This window comes from Osmia lignaria, chromosome 11, assembly GCF_051020975.1.
Source record: "Osmia lignaria lignaria isolate PbOS001 chromosome 11, iyOsmLign1, whole genome shotgun sequence".
NCBI lineage: Eukaryota > Metazoa > Arthropoda > Insecta > Hymenoptera > Megachilidae > Osmia > Osmia lignaria.
Genome location: NC_135042.1, coordinates 1,978,194 through 1,993,728, shown reverse-complemented (window position 1 = coordinate 1,993,728; position 15,535 = coordinate 1,978,194). Strand labels below are relative to the sequence as shown.

Below are 15,535 nucleotides of genomic sequence, written 5' to 3'. Positions count from 1 at the left end.
ACTCCCCCCCCACCTAACATAACCTAACTTCACCTTTTTTTTTATTTGCCGGAGGGAAATACAAATACGTACGCGCGGAGTAGCCCCTTTCGCACTATTCAGCTAAGGGACGCCCTGGCAGTGAGGGACTCGTACCATCCACCAGTATCCGTACTATCTACTAAAACCACTCCCCCGTGTTGGGGTTTACTTCCGAAAGGCCCCCCCACCCTAGGGCAGCCAAACTTAGGATTTATAGTAATTGAGGGACGAGAAAAGCTAAAATCAAAATCAAGGAATAAAAGTTTTAAAATTCGAATTAAATTCGAATAAATAAAATTGAGCGCTTAAGAATTGGTGGAAGAGTGACGAGTGAGCATTCTGGTTCGGCTGGAGGAGCACGCGAGGAAGCAAGGAACCCTCCGAGGGAGCAAGAGAGCCATTGCGTAGCCTCAGTTCCTCCTGCGCATACGCAGTCTGATTTTCAGGCCGAAAGTAAGGATATTTTATACAGGGTATTAGAGAAGTGTAGGACGCTTCTATTATCTCGAAAAGAACGCACTTTTATGCAAAATGACTCGGAAAAAATGGAGGTTTCCATTTCAAAAATTCGATTTAATCTATAAACAACCTCCAAGGTCAAGTTCAAGGTCACTACAGGATAATGTAATTATTTAGATTACGTACGGCACACAGTGTGTTAAAACAGCCGTCTGATCGCGAAAAACTCAAAATTTTGATCATTTTCTGCTATGACATTTTTGATTTTTTTAGGTTCCGAAATGCCTAATGATTCTTAATTAAGATGTTGTTCATCTATAAAAAGTGTTTATGTAGAATAATATGTACACAGACGTCTGTCATTTCTATTGTCTTTAAAAATACCATTTCGCGGTTGATGTTATCCCTTCTCGTAAATGGTTATATTAATAGTTATGTACTTTATGTGTCACAGGTGTTGTACAGGAACGTACATACTTCAATTTTCTGATTCAAAGATTGAAAGAATTTGATGACTTTTCAGAGTTGGTACGCTCAACGGAAGCCAGTTTTTAATTGCATGTATTTTGGTTTTTCATGTTTTAACAATAGTAATTGATACGGGTTGGTCAAACTGTTACTATTATCTTGTAGTTTAGGTTCAATTCTTTAGTTTTTGTAAAAATCAAGTACTACTTTTTGCAACTTTCTTAATAATTTAATTTTGGATTTCGCGGACACTCTGCTTGTTAATATCGCTTGTCAATCGACTATCCGTGACGGAATCGTCTAAACGGAAGAAAATGCAGCATTTGTTGAAAAACTATCAACACGAAGAGCTTCAGATTGCTACTGAAATGAGTTTACGGTCACACGGCAAAGGAAAATGTAGCAGAAATAGTAAAAGCCGTTTCATCGTTTTCTTCGCAAGGTGCAAAAAGAGTGAAGAAATGTCCTCAAATGTGCAAAAAGAGTGAAGAAAATTGTTTACCCATAAAACTAACAATAGAAGAAGCTTTGGCCTTATATGTTAACAATAAATTCACCACCAGACAATATATTTCAATTCCACAACTTTCAAAATCCCACAATGTAGATATTCTAACCGCGCTCTTTCCTTAACAGTGGGTTGGCGAGGAATCTATAGCAGGGGGAAATGATTGAGAGACACCCAGTTTGATCGAGGAACAATTAACAAAATTATTTATTCAATTAATCCACGAGGATTGCTCCCGTCTGTTTTCGGATACACACAAGTAATTTTAACCCGCGGCCGTTACGCTCGTTTGTGAGGGGACAACAACTACGACATCCCGGAACACCATGCCCTTGACGTTCGCGTCGCGTTTACAAATAGGCTTACGACGGTACGCTCGCAGAAGCATTCACACGCAACAAGCTGTCGAATATTCGAGATCTCGGAAATTGACATGGGAACCTGTAGTCGAGTTCCTTCTTTAAGCTATTTTAACCCTTTCGTTACGGCATTCCGCTTCGCTGGAATAACGGCACCAAACGGGGCACCGCAACATCGCAGTAGCGCCACTGAACGGAGAGCTTCTCCGCAAACTGTGCATACTGTGAGTCGGGAAATTGGTGGAGCGTGATTGTTGTCCCGATTGCTTCGAACCCAGTGCATGTCTTATTTTTGGAGTAAAACAAATGAAAACGAACTAAAGAGTGACAAGTGCTATCGATGTGATACGTGCATACGAACGAAAGAAATAAAAGTATCGCGGGGCCGTTGGGTGAGCGGTATCACGCTGGCGCCAGCTACAGCCGGCGCCCGTACACACAGGTCATCGAATGGATGCCGACTATATCCGGCGCTCGTACACACAGGTCATCGAATGGATGCCGGCTATATCCGGCGCTCGTACACAGAAGTCATCGAGTGGATGCCGGCTATATCCGGCGCTCGTAACGAAAGGGTTAATGATACGCGGGCACCGACAGTCTCTTCACGTCACACGGCTCGCTTATGCGATTTCCTCATTCGTGCGGGTTCATATGAACCCGGTTGATGAAGGAAATCGCCTCAGGTTGCACATGGAGCATGGGAGTGGTCTCAGAAGCGATGCCAGAGTACGATTTCTGGTAACTGCTGGTTGGCTTGCGAAGAGTGCAAATCTTTCGATTGATTCTACCTGAGCTCGGTATGCGTCTGTTCGCATTAGAGCCTCGACGACAAGTGTTCGTTCTGCAGATCGGCAGGCACCTCGCTCGGTGCTCCCGGCAGCGAAGGAGAGTCTAAAGCCGCGTCCCCACTGAGTCGAGATTCGGCAATCGGCTCGGCTTGGTGTTGCCGAACGGCTTTGGTAATATTTGTAAAAAAAGTGCGTCCCCACTGCGTCGGCATTAGTAATCGGCAAATGTGACTGGAAGCGGCAAAGCCGCTCGATAGCGCCGAATCAACGTCGACTTGGGTTAAAAAGCCGATCGCCATGCCGATTGTTTTACCGTCCGTTGTCGGTAAACATCAAAAAAAGTCGTGCTGAACCACCAGCGAGCCGACTCTTTTAATTTACGACCCCCCCCCCCCCCCCCCCCCCTATCGTAGGCCGCGGTATACCATTGCAGTATACATCCGCTTTTCGTCCGAAGTGGACATCTTCATCAGTATATCAAAATGTTTAGTGATGATGAGGTGATGATTGCTGCAGCTGCATTTATAGTAATTGTAAAGAAGAAGACAGTTAAGAAACGGAAATTTTGGGTGCGTCCTAGTTTACGAAGCAGAAATATTTATAGTGCGAGTGATTTTATGAGAGATTTGATTTGTGACGATGCCAACTTAATTAATCTGGAGTATCGATGTAACGGCGGATTTAGAAATTTTTTTAGAATGTCCAGTACTGAATTCGAAACTTTATTAACTTTAATTGGATCAAAAATTGTTAAAACTGATACAAATTTTAGAAAAGCAATCCTCGTAAAAGAGCGTCTTGGTCTGACATTAAGATTTTTAGCGTCAGGGGATTCGTATCAATCCATCATGTACTTGTTTAAAATTTCAAAACAAGTAATTTCAAGAACTATCCCGGAAGTATGTGAAGCCCTCATCGATGCACTACAGTCTCATGTAAAAGTAAGTACATAATACTGCATATTGATTAAATTACTAAATAATTCATATTATATTTCCTGTATTATGATTAAGATATGCAAAAATACAATATAATACTACTACTACTACTACTACTACTACTAATAATAATAATAATAATAATAATAATAATAATAATAATAATAATAGTAATAATATAAGAAACAGTTTTGTTACAAGTGTAAGATAGTATTAACAGTATTTACAGTATTTACATCATTGTTTGGTGAAAGAGTACATGTTTCTATGGGTGTGGGTGTTGGTAGTTGTGAATCACATGCAAAAGAAGAGAATGGCGTGGTTGGTGTAATCGATTAAGAATGAGAAGTGGATGCGTGTGATTGAATGGGTGGATTGTCATATTTTCCCAGTTGTGCCTCGAATAATGTGGTATTAATGATATGCTGGACCATTATTCGTGCATGGGCACTGGGTAATTGCCTAACTTTGATGGCGATTTGTTCTCCAAGTAGGGTGTACTCATCCCTCCGACTTCTATTTCTATACATTTCCTTCATTATATTGTACGCTTCCTTCACCTCGTTGTCAACTTTCTTTTTCCTGGTTGATATTTTATTTGTAGATAGAGCATGTGTTGCGTTTTCAGGTGTTTTCTCTACAGACTGCTCTTCCACAATGGAAACTGTAGAAGTGCTGCATTCTTCTTGAAAAACATCATTGCAAATTTTCTCCTCTGAACTATTGTTAACCTGAAAGTAAGTCAATGTTCCATAATGTCTTTTTTCAGATACCTCAGAATGAAGACGAATGGAAAATTGTAACGAAAGATTACAACGAGAAATGGAATTTTCCAAATTGCGTGGGAGCAATGGACGAGAAGCACGTGTCTATACAAGCACCACTAAATAGTGGCACAGAGTTTTTCAATTACAAAGGATTTTTCAGCATTGTACTGTCTGCTGTAGTTGATGCAAATTACAATTTTATTTATTGCAACGTGGGATGCCAAGGGCGAATTTCTGATGGAGGAGTATTTCAAAACTCCAAATTTAATGAATTGCTGACGAATATAAAAATGAAACTTCCTGGTGACTGTGCTCTCCCGGGAAGGACACGTGAAAGTCCATTTGTGTTCCTAGGGGATGATGCTTTTCCACTGACACGAAATATCATGAAACCATATCCGGGGGTTCATGCAAAATTATCCAAAAACAGAATTTTTAATTATCGATTGAGCAGAGCACGAAGAATTTCTGAGAACGTTTTTGGCATAATATCCTCCGTATTTAGAGTATTCAGAAAGCCATTGTTATTAGAGCCAGATACAGCAACCAAAGTAGTACTAGCTGCTGTATATTTACATAATTTTTTAAGACGAAGTTCATCAAAGAATATTTATAATCCCCCAGGAACATTCGACAGTGAGTGTTCGAACGACGGACATTTTATTCCTGCTGCTTGGAGGGCAGAGTTAACAGAAACGGCTTTGTCAAGTTTTCCGACCGTAGCACGTAGAAGTTCGACAGATGCACAAGAAGTAAGGGAGGAGTTCAAGGAATACTTTTCGACAATAGAAGGAGCCGTACCTTGGCAATATGAAAAATGCTAATCGTGTTTTACTTCTCTGGTTTATTTTGTAATAATAAAAAAATAGTATTTTATTGCAAACCGTGTGTATAATTACTTACCCTATCTTCTGTATTAACAGTTTTCCGTGGTCGATTTTTGTCCTTCAAAAACTGCATATTTTTGAAGGCAAACCACTTCGACTTGTACACTTCATCGGTGCCAGCACCAGACTTCAAACTTTTTTCTTCTTTTTTCACTTCTCTTGAAAAATGGCTTAATAGATTTTTAATTTTCCTATCTATTTCCTCTTTCGATTCTCCGAAACACACCGCTATTTCTGTTAATGCATCGTGCCTTTTATTTCTGTCTTTATAAGTTTTATCGCGACAGTCCCATAAGTTGGAACGATTCCGATACATTTCTATCATCTGTAAAACTTTTTCTTATGTCCATTCCGTCATTTTTCCGAATTAGAAAATATGAAAACTTTTACAAGCTAACTGTCACGCGTCTAGATTCGAAGACCGACTCTTGGCTTCGGCACGATTTGCCGTTCGGCCATGCGGTCCAAGCCGAAACGCATGTCCATACTTGCTCGGCAATGCCGAGCGGCTTTGCCAATCGGCAAATGTCGACCCAGTGGGGACGCGGCTTAACGCTTGCGCGATTCGTACTATGACATGATAGTGAGGCCGGCCCTACGGGCCCCTATACTATGTGACGTATCGATGGCCTAATCGATCGGTTACAATATATATCCAAAATACTATAAATTACTGGAAGGAAAGAAAAAATGTTATCAGGAAAATATATTGATTGCCGAAGATATTGCTGAGATACAGCTTCAGACTTTGTTAAACCATACCATTTCGAGGCTACTTGCTTCCCAATCGGAGTTTTGGGAAACGACCAAGTTAGAAGAAAATATTACAGTATTGTTTAAATGGGGTTGTGATGGTGCATCAGGGCAAAGTACTTATAAGCAAGTTTTTACAGACAATTGTACAGCGGATGACAATTCAATTTTTATTATTTCTTTAGTTCCATTAAAAATAAGTTTTACCAGTAATGTTCAAGGAGTACACGAAGAAATTATTTTGTGGCATAATCTCATTCCATCTTCAACTAAATTCTGTCGGCCAATTAAAATTATATTCAGAAAGGAAACAAGCGAATTAGTTACAGAAGAAATTCGAAAAATTGAAGAACAGATTAAGATATTGGAGCCCTTCAAAATTAAAGTACAAAATCAAGATATTCGATTTCATCCAAAATTGATACTAACTATAAACGATGGCAAAATTTGCAGTAATATTACAAAGGAGTCGCTTCAAAATTGTTATACATGTGGATACAGTCCAAAATATATGAACAATTTAGAATTTGTTTTCCAAAGAGAAAGGAGGGAGTGGTCTTTGTCATTTGGCATTTCCAGTTTGCATGCATGGATTAAATGTTTCGAGTGCATTTTACACATTGCATACAGACTACAAGTGAAAACCTGGCAAGTGAAGAAAAGTAACAGAGAGCAGGTAGATGCTAGGAAAAAGCTAATTCAAGAAAGATTTCGAAGAGAAATGGGTCTGTTAGTGGATACACCAAAACCAGGATTTGGTACTAGCAATGATGGTAATACCGCACGAAGATTCTTCTACAATTTTTCATTGGCAGCAGACATTACTGGAGTGGATGAGGAATTAATTAGACGTTTCGGCACAATATTACGAACAATATCATCAGGGTTAAAAATCGATGAAAATCTATTTGAAAAATACTGTCTAGATACAGCAAAATTATATATAAAGATATATCCGTGGTATTATATGCCTCAAACTGTGCATAAAATTTTAATACACAGAGCGGAAATGATTAAGAATGCATTATTGCCCATTGGAAAATTATCCGAAGAGGCACAAGAAGCAATAAATAAAAGCACAAAATGTTATAGACAATGTAATACAAGGAAGTGTTCTAGAGCAAAATGTATGGAAGCATTGTTGCAGATGCTTCTGCTATCTTCGGATCTTGTGATAAGTAATTTACGAATTAAAAAGGAAAAAAAAGATGGACAATTTTCTAAAGAAGTATTAATTTTAGTAAAAAATGTAAACATCCAAAATAATTCCAATACTTTCAGTTAATTTAATTAATTTATTATATAACAGTTAGTTAATGTATATAGTTCAGTATTATTATTGTATTATTGTATTATTTGTGACCCGATTTTGCGTGGGTGCACTCTGTATTTCGCGGGATGTCGTTGGGCGCCAGCCACTTTCGCGTGGCAACCGAAACCGGAGAGAAATAGGGGGAAATTTTGAGGACTTCTACAAAGGGAAGGAATCGCGGCTTGACCGCTGTCGGCCGTCACACCAATTTCGCGGGGGAGTGCACAAGGAGGATCGTCTTGGGAAAGGAGGTTTCAGGGTCGGGAAAGGTTCACAGCAAGTTCTATACGTTACGCGTCGGGGGAAGAATACGGAAGGGAATTTCAAAGGGAGGAAAAGGGCAGTCGCGAACGCGGGGTACCGGACGCGGGCGGAGAAATACGTGGGCGAGAAGTTGCCGTCACCAGACTCAGGATTTTCACAGATTTGATAGTAATCGTAGGGACTCGCCAGTGCGCTGATTCCACACACACTCACGCTTCCGTACAATATCCGTAGATCTCACTACTCCCAACAAATCTCAAATCGCTTCTATTAATCGCTTTTCTAAATCGCTCAAATCGCTAGGCGTTCGGAACGCTAATTGCCGGCTCGTCGTCGCGATTGCGGCGGCGAGCCCGTCGTAGGGAATTTTTGGAGAGGGAATGGGGTAAGAGAAATTGCGCCATCTCTTGGGTTCTAGGATTGATCTATGATCGATGGGCTCGTAATCGGGGTCGATGGGGCTTTTTCGGCCGTTGTTCGGGCGATTTGGACGTTGGCAGTCGGTCCATCGTTGCTCTCTTCCTTGGGAGGGGCAGCAGGGCTGTCGCCCGCCACGAGGCTCCTCTTGATGGTGGTAGCTTGTTGGGGGTCCTACCGTCGCCTCCATCGGCCCAATACCGGCGGGTGGGAAAAGGGGTAAGGTGAGGGGAAGGGTTTGTCACGGGTTAAGATGTGTAGGAGTGGGAGGCGGGAGAGCGCGGCGATTGTGACGGGGGGGTCTGGTGACACCACGTTACATATTATTATTTTATGATTATTATGATTATCATATTATTATTCTCATAATAATTTACAAATCATATTAATTTAATATAAATAATTTTGTTTTCGGGGACCGGTAGCGGTAACGGTTGTGTGTAGTCGCGTCCAGTGTATGCTCCGTGATTTTTGGTAAAATCAGAAGAAATAAGGTGTTGGTGGGGGTGAAAAATAGTGTTAGAGGAGGCGGAAAAGGCGGGAAAGGGCAGGAAGCAAATAAGCGCAGCGGAGGGTCAGGAGGAAGGAAGTATAAGTGGCCGAGACAGAAAAGGGAAAGGTGCGAGGTTAGGAGTGAACAAGGAAGAAGAAGCGGGGAGCGAAGGGAAAGGAGGAGGAGAGAGTTACCTAAGGCAGACGAGAGAAAGGGGAGTGAAAGAGAAGAGCAGCCAGCAAGGAAGAGTCAAGCACGGTTACGTGGAGTAGGGAGTGAGCAATGGTAGGGGAGAAGGTCGAAAAGAAGGGAGGAGAAAGCATGGAAGACCCAGGGAAGCAAGAAAAAGGGGGAAGAAGAGGCAGACCCTCGAACATGGAGGTGCTGATAAGGGAGAGAACGCAGAACATAGGAAGTATGGCGAACCTAGACGATATCTGGAAAAGGAAAAGAGATGCAGGAAATGAAGAGGAGGGGGTGGAGGCGAAAGATGAAGAGGGGAAGAGCGAGTCAAGAAAATGGATATTCAGAAAGAGCAAGTTGACGGGAAGGTTTCCGGAAAAGAAGAAAGAAAAAAAGAAGTGGTAGCGGGAGTGGGGGAAATAAAGGAGCTAATAAAACAAATGGGTAGGGAATTGGGAGAGAAAATGGAGAAGGTGGACGACAATATGAGGATATTAGGGAAGGACCTAAGGGGAGAGATAGAGGAGCTAAAAGCAGATATGAAAAGAAGAGAAGATAAATGGATAGAACAGAAGAGAGAAATAGAGAAGAAAATAGGAGCGATGGGGAAAAAGATAGAGGAGCTAGAGAGGGGAGGAATAGAAAACGTGAGGTGGACGGAATTAGAGGAAAAAGTCAAAAAAGTCAACAACACGATACAAGAAGTAATTGGCAAGAATAAAGAAGAGGCGAGAGAAGAGAAAATGAAAGAAAGGCTAAGTGAGCTAGAAAAGAAATGGGAAAGGAAAGAAAGAGAAGAGAAGAAGAAAGAAAGGAAAGAAAGAGAAGAGAAGAAGAAAGAAAGGAAAGAAAGAGAAGAGAAGAAGAAAAACATAATAATTAGAGGACTCAAAATAAGAAGAGAAGAGATGAAGGAGAAGGCGGACGAAATTCTAAAAATAGTAGGGATAGAAGAGGCCGTAGAGGAGACGAAAACGGTAGGGCTGGCAGAAGGGGGAAAAGAAGTCAGCATGAATCCAAGTAAAAATAAAAACGACGGAACTCAAAAGTAAAATAATGGAAGACAAAAAGGCCCTTAAAAGAAGGGCGGAAAGGATAGAGGAAGATCTGACATGGGAGGAGAGAAGGATACAGTGGAAGCTAACAAGAATATCTAGGGAGGAAAGAGACAAAGGAAGATATGTATGGGTAGAGCAGGGGAAAATTAGAATAGAAGGGAAATGGTGGAAATGGGATAAAGAAAGGGAAACATTAAAAGACTGGGAGGGGAATGAGCGGGGTCTATCGCAGGGGGGCAGCAAAACGAGGGGGAAGGAGCGTAAGGGTTAAAGGAGGAGGTCTGAGGACAAGAACAATAGAGCAGGGCAAAAACAAACAGGAGAAGAGGAAGAAAAAAAGAGGGGGGTGGGTGGTAAGGTTCTGGAACTGCGCGAGAGTCAGAACCAAAGAGGCTGACTTCTGGGAGACGATAAAGAAATGGGATGTGGCAGTGATCATGGAGAACTTGGCTAGAGGAGAAGGGCTGGGAAAAAGTGAAAGACAGGCTGCTAAAAGGGTACAAGTAGGAAGCACAACTGGCGAAAAGAAGGAACAGAAAGGGAAGGGCGATGGGAGGAATGATAATGGGAGTAAGAAAAGACTTACTAGGATACGAGGGAAGGATCACAAAAGAGGAGGGGTAAGAGGGCATAATGACAGCGGAATTCAAGGAGGAAGAGGAAAGTTGGAAAATCGTGGGAGTGTAGCGGAGTTAAGAAATTGGATGGAGAAGGTAGGAGGGGAGAGAACAACGATAATAGGAGGAGACTTCAATACAAGAACAGGAGAGGAAGGGGGGAGGAGAGGAAGAAGGGGAAGATGAAGAAAAGAAAAGTTCTAAGGACAAGAAGATAAACGCAGAGGGGAAAGAGTTGCTGGCGGTCCTGAGGGAGACGGGTTGAATGATGCTAAACGGGAACATAGAGGGGGACGAAGAGGGAGAATACACGTACACTGGGGCCAGAAGGGACACGGTGATAGATTACGTCCTAGTAGAAGGACTTTTCCTAGTAGGAGGACGAGAATCAGAAGAATGGAAGTAGGGGATGAAATAGACTCAGATCATCACCCGATAATAGTGACCCTGAAAGGGGGAGAAAAGGAGAATAGAATGAGGGAGGAGAAAAGAAAAGCAATATCAATAGGGAACTGGACAGAACAAGGAAGGGAAAAATTCAGAGAAGGAATAATTTGGAGAAAGCCGAGGAAAGGAAATCTGGAAGAGGACATGGAAATTATGTTGGAGGAATTTAGGAAAGGAATGGAGAGCGGGAGAGAGAAGGAGAAGAAAAGCAAAAGAAAGAAGGGGTGGTGGGACGAAGAGTGCGGGAAGAGGAAAAAAGAAGTGAGAAAGGTGCTAAGAGATTGGAGGAAAGGGAAGGAGGAAAAAGAAAGCTACAAAAAGGCAAAAAAGGAATACAGCAGGTTGCACGAAGTTAAAAAGAAAGAAGAAAATGAGAGATTCGTGAAAGAGGCGGAAAATGCGAAAACGGACAGAGAAGTATGGAGGATAATAAACACGGAAAGGAAAAAGAGAGGAAGGATCACGACGAGCATTAAGGAAGAGGAATGGAAAAACCACTTTATGCACCTCCTGGGAGGGACGGAAGAAAAAGTGGTCCTGGGAGGAGAAAGAGAAAGAGAAGTAGAGAGTGACGAGGAAGAAGAAATTAGTAGGGAGGAGATTAGAAAAGCGAAAGTCAAACTAAAGGACGGAAAAGCGGTGGGAGGGGATGGAATACCGAACGAGGTGTGGAAATACGGAGGCCCGGAGGTAACGGAGTGGGTATGGGAGACTTGTAACAGAGTCTGGAAGGGAGAGGGATGGCCAGAAGGAAAGCAGACCAACGACTACAGAGGGGTGACGTTGATGCCCACGTTATACAAAATATATGCAGCAGTCCTGACGGAAAGATTGAGGGAGGAGATGGAGGGATAGGAAATGATACCTGCTAACCAGACGGGCTTCAGAAAGGGGATGGGCACAACGGACAATATATATGTGATGAATTATCTGATAAACAGGTAGGTAAGGAGAGAAAAGGTATAGAGAAAGGGCTACAGAAAGAGGTACAGAGATGGCAGTCCTGGAAGGGAGAAGAAGAAATGGGGAAATGGGCTATGAGACTTTCGAAGAAGCAGATGTGCAGCTTCAGGAAAGAGAGAGATGGCAAAAGATAAGGGACTCCAAGTATAACAAATGGTACAAGGTCATCAAGAAACCCGGAACCCCGAGGTATCTGGAAGAAGGACGGAAACAGAAAAGATGGAGAAGAATTGCCAGATTCAGGCTGGGGAACGAGGTAAACAAGGCCAAGTACTGGGAGAAAGAAGAGAAAAGAAGATGTAGAGTTTGCGGGTGGGAAAGGGAGACCTGGGAACACGTCTGGAAAGGCTGTAGAAGAAACGAGGAGATGAGTGAAGGATGGCAGGAAAAGGTAGAAGAACTACTCGGTGAAGAGCAAGAGGGAGAAACATGGATGAAAAAGATAAAGGGGAGAAGAGCAGAAGACGTAGAAGTAGAAGAGGGGACCAGGAGCTGACCGAGTTAACAAGGGGAGAAAGTGAGAAGAAGGAGAGCGAAGAGATAGTATAAAGAACAATCATTGTGATTATATAATGTGATACAATTGATTTGTAAGGTTGTAAGGTTGGGGAACGCTCCGTAAAAGCGCCACGCGATCCCGACAGGGGAGCGTTAAATAAATATAAATAAATATAAATATGTATAAGATCGAGTTCGAGTTTTTTCGCGATCGAGAAGCCGGTTCGGTTTGCGGAGATTGGCGGTGAGACGGAAAGAAAGAATGTGGTCGAGTTTGAACAATTAACAAACGTTTATATTCACAAAAGTATGTACATTATATACAAGTCTGTTCGTTGAACAATGTAAACTTGAGATCGAGATCGTCTGATTCACACGCGTCGCGCAGAATTGAGGTTGAAATCGAGCTGTGTAACCACCACGTGTTGGCCCAACACGTGGCTACCGCGAAATTATATTAATCTCGCGGATTTAAAGAGATTGAGATTCACGCTTTCGCGTAGGCCGTTGGCACAACAAAACGCGAGTATTTGGCGAGATTGAGCGTTAGAGATCAAGCTAATATCGGCGTAAATTCAAGAAGTGTATAACACGTGTACAATCGTACAAGACTCAGAACGTTAATGGCCGCTCAACCCGCTTCGTCGCAGCGAGAACCGTTGGCTTTCTTCTCGCTGACGTGCCGCTCCCTGATTGGTCGGCGTGACCGGCATCCAAGGTGGCTGCCGGTCGCGCTGTAGAGTGCTGCCGCGGTCTGCGTGAAGGCGGTAGAAATTACATTTTCGAACAAAATAAAACAATTTAGTTTTCATTTTGAATATTTCAATATAATAAAGAAAATACCATAAAAATGTCTTAACTATTAATAATCTTACTTATCCATAGTAATTTCTACACTTTTAAACTGAAAAATAGTTTTTCGCAGTCAGACGGCTGTTTTAACACACTGTGCGGCACCTCCGTTCACAATTATATTTAATTAAACTTTAAGAAAGCATATACAAAAGTCACATAAATATACAGAAAACACTAGAGTATGTACAGAGATCTTAACTATTAATTAAAGCGTGGACACTATAACTATAAATACAACGATTAGAACATACCGCGGGCTAAGATGCAGCGTCGCGTGTTCAGAAGAACTGTACTTGTACGAAAAGCGTGGACAGCGAGCAATAAGTGTTTGCGTGTCAAGCGATCGAACAAGAAGAACACGATCGATGATGGCGTCGATCGTGCCGGCTATCGCGTGGAGAGGGGGCCGCGTGGACAAAGAAGGCCCGAGAGGTGCTGCCGCTGTCGGCAGCGACGCACCAGCGAAGTATTTTCGCAGCCAACTTCGTTGATCGGCGTGTTCCTGGGGAATTTCGCCAACAATAAAACTTTTTTATTTTTGACTTTTTTTAAATGAAACTTTTACTAGTGCATTGGTGAGATTTTTCTGATTAAAATGATACCAAACACGATATAGTTTGAATTATAATTACTTACTGTGGCGAAATTCCCCAAATTCAGAACGACGAAGTTGGCAGCGAAAATACTTCGCTGATGCGTCGCTACCGACAGCGGCAGCACCTCTCGAGTCCCCTTTGTTCAAGCGGTCCCCTCTCTACGCCGGAACCGGCACGATCGACGCCATGATCGATTTCGTCCTTCTAGTTCGGACGCTCAACCAGTGAACACGTGGTTCTGATCTGTACACGCGATTTTCACGCCTAGAGTTCAGTCCGCGCTATTTCCCAGTAGTAATTGTCCGCTCAGTGTCCTCGCAATTACCATTAGTGTAATATTCTCGTGAACTCTCAAACTATTGTGCACTCTATTGTATATAATTTCTATCATTTTGTGATTCGTGAACTCTCTTTCAAACTGTATATATTTCATTTCATACTTGTACATAATAAATTTGTTGCGAACGTTACAAAGTGTGTTCCTCTTTCTCAGACCTCTCCGGCCTCGCAATTTCTCTAAAACTTGCTAAAATTGATATTCAAAGCTGGCGAAAATCCAGAGAGAGCGAAATCAAAATATTGCACATACTCTGTTACGAACTCGCATTTACGATTAGACTTTCCGATGGTCGGTTAAGTCGACGAAGGTTGTAAGTCTTCGTCCGAAATGTTCAATCGTCACCGCGAAACGTGAGCGTTTCCACGATCTGTTAAAACGGTAGAAAGATTAACTTGAATCAGCGTATATTGTCAAGTTATGCACTTGCTGGGACAAGTGTGGTAGGATGGAGGACGAATCACGCGTCCGTTACTGGGGTAAGTGTACGGTAAAGGTGGTGGATCAGGCCTCTACCAGCCAGGAATGGATGCACTTGCTGAGGCAAGTGTGCTGTGATGGAAGACGGATCAGGCGTTTGTCAGGAGACAATGCACACTTACTGGGGTAAGTGTGCGGTAGAGATGATGGAGCAGGCGTCCACCATCTACTCGGATAAAGAGTAACTGATCAGGCGTCAGCTACGCGTCAGAGACTAGACGCAGACTATGAAAATTCCGAGCGAAGGTCGCCGAGTGAACAGAAGTTATTACGAGGAATTCTGCACAAGACTGACTGCATTTACAAGTCTGTCAACAAGGAGCCCTCGAGGGGTGTGTTGACCGTGTAGGAGTTGACCAAGAAAGGCCAATCGGCAGGACTCAAAAATGGTAATGAGATCAATTGGCAGCACGGCAAGCGAATCGGGTCGCGAGGCAACACCCCGTTTTGAAAAGCCAAAAGTAGCGACATCTGCGGCGCACGTGGGGGTCGTTGGTGCTTGTTTTGTCCTTAAAGGACAAAAGGATGTTAGCAAACCCGTGCACCGCAGGGAGTTTATGATGATAGAAGGAATGTCCTTCGTGAAGTGGTACGTTAAGTTTGGCTCTCAATAAAGTGGTCATAGTAGGAATTGGAAATATCGTGAAAGGATCGTAAAACTTCTGTCGATAGTTACGGCTCACGGTATATTGATCCCTGCATATTAAAAAATAAGCTACTTCTTTTGGAACAATAATAATAGGTGTAAGTCATCTCCCAAAATTCAGACCGCCTGGTCGTGTTAAAAGTTTCCCGCCTGGCGTTTCAAGCAAGGGACCGCCGAAAGTTGGCCTTGAACTTGACACTTGACAGCTAATAGTAAGAGCTGCTAGCATCCATCGCGTGAACACCACGCAGCTGTTTTGTTTACATTTACTGACTCATTTCGTTAGATGGATTATAGTAAGGCCGACCGTAAAAATGATATATTTTCTTTAACTGGCGAGTAACCCATGTGAATACGTACATCACTGTTTTCGTAATAAAAAATGCAATCTCTTGTGTTATTTGCATGGTTGCTGTAG

General features: G+C 42.5%; 2 protein-coding genes across 4 annotated transcripts in view; one reads left to right on the top strand and one right to left on the bottom strand.

The window, feature by feature from the left end:
* Invadolysin (leishmanolysin-like peptidase, invadolysin) overlaps positions 1-15,535 on the top strand; it is a 1,079,802-nt gene that overhangs the window by 919,393 nt on the left and 144,874 nt on the right. The window lies entirely within an intron of this gene.
* LOC117610574 (uncharacterized) lies at positions 3,880-5,623 on the bottom strand. Its single transcript, XM_034338141.2, has 2 exons — positions 5,215-5,623; positions 3,880-4,275 (listed from the first exon to the last, which is right to left on the bottom strand). Exons 1-2 carry the CDS (start codon positions 5,521-5,523, stop codon positions 3,880-3,882), a joined length of 705 nt encoding a protein of 234 aa, XP_034194032.2. The 5' UTR covers positions 5,524-5,623.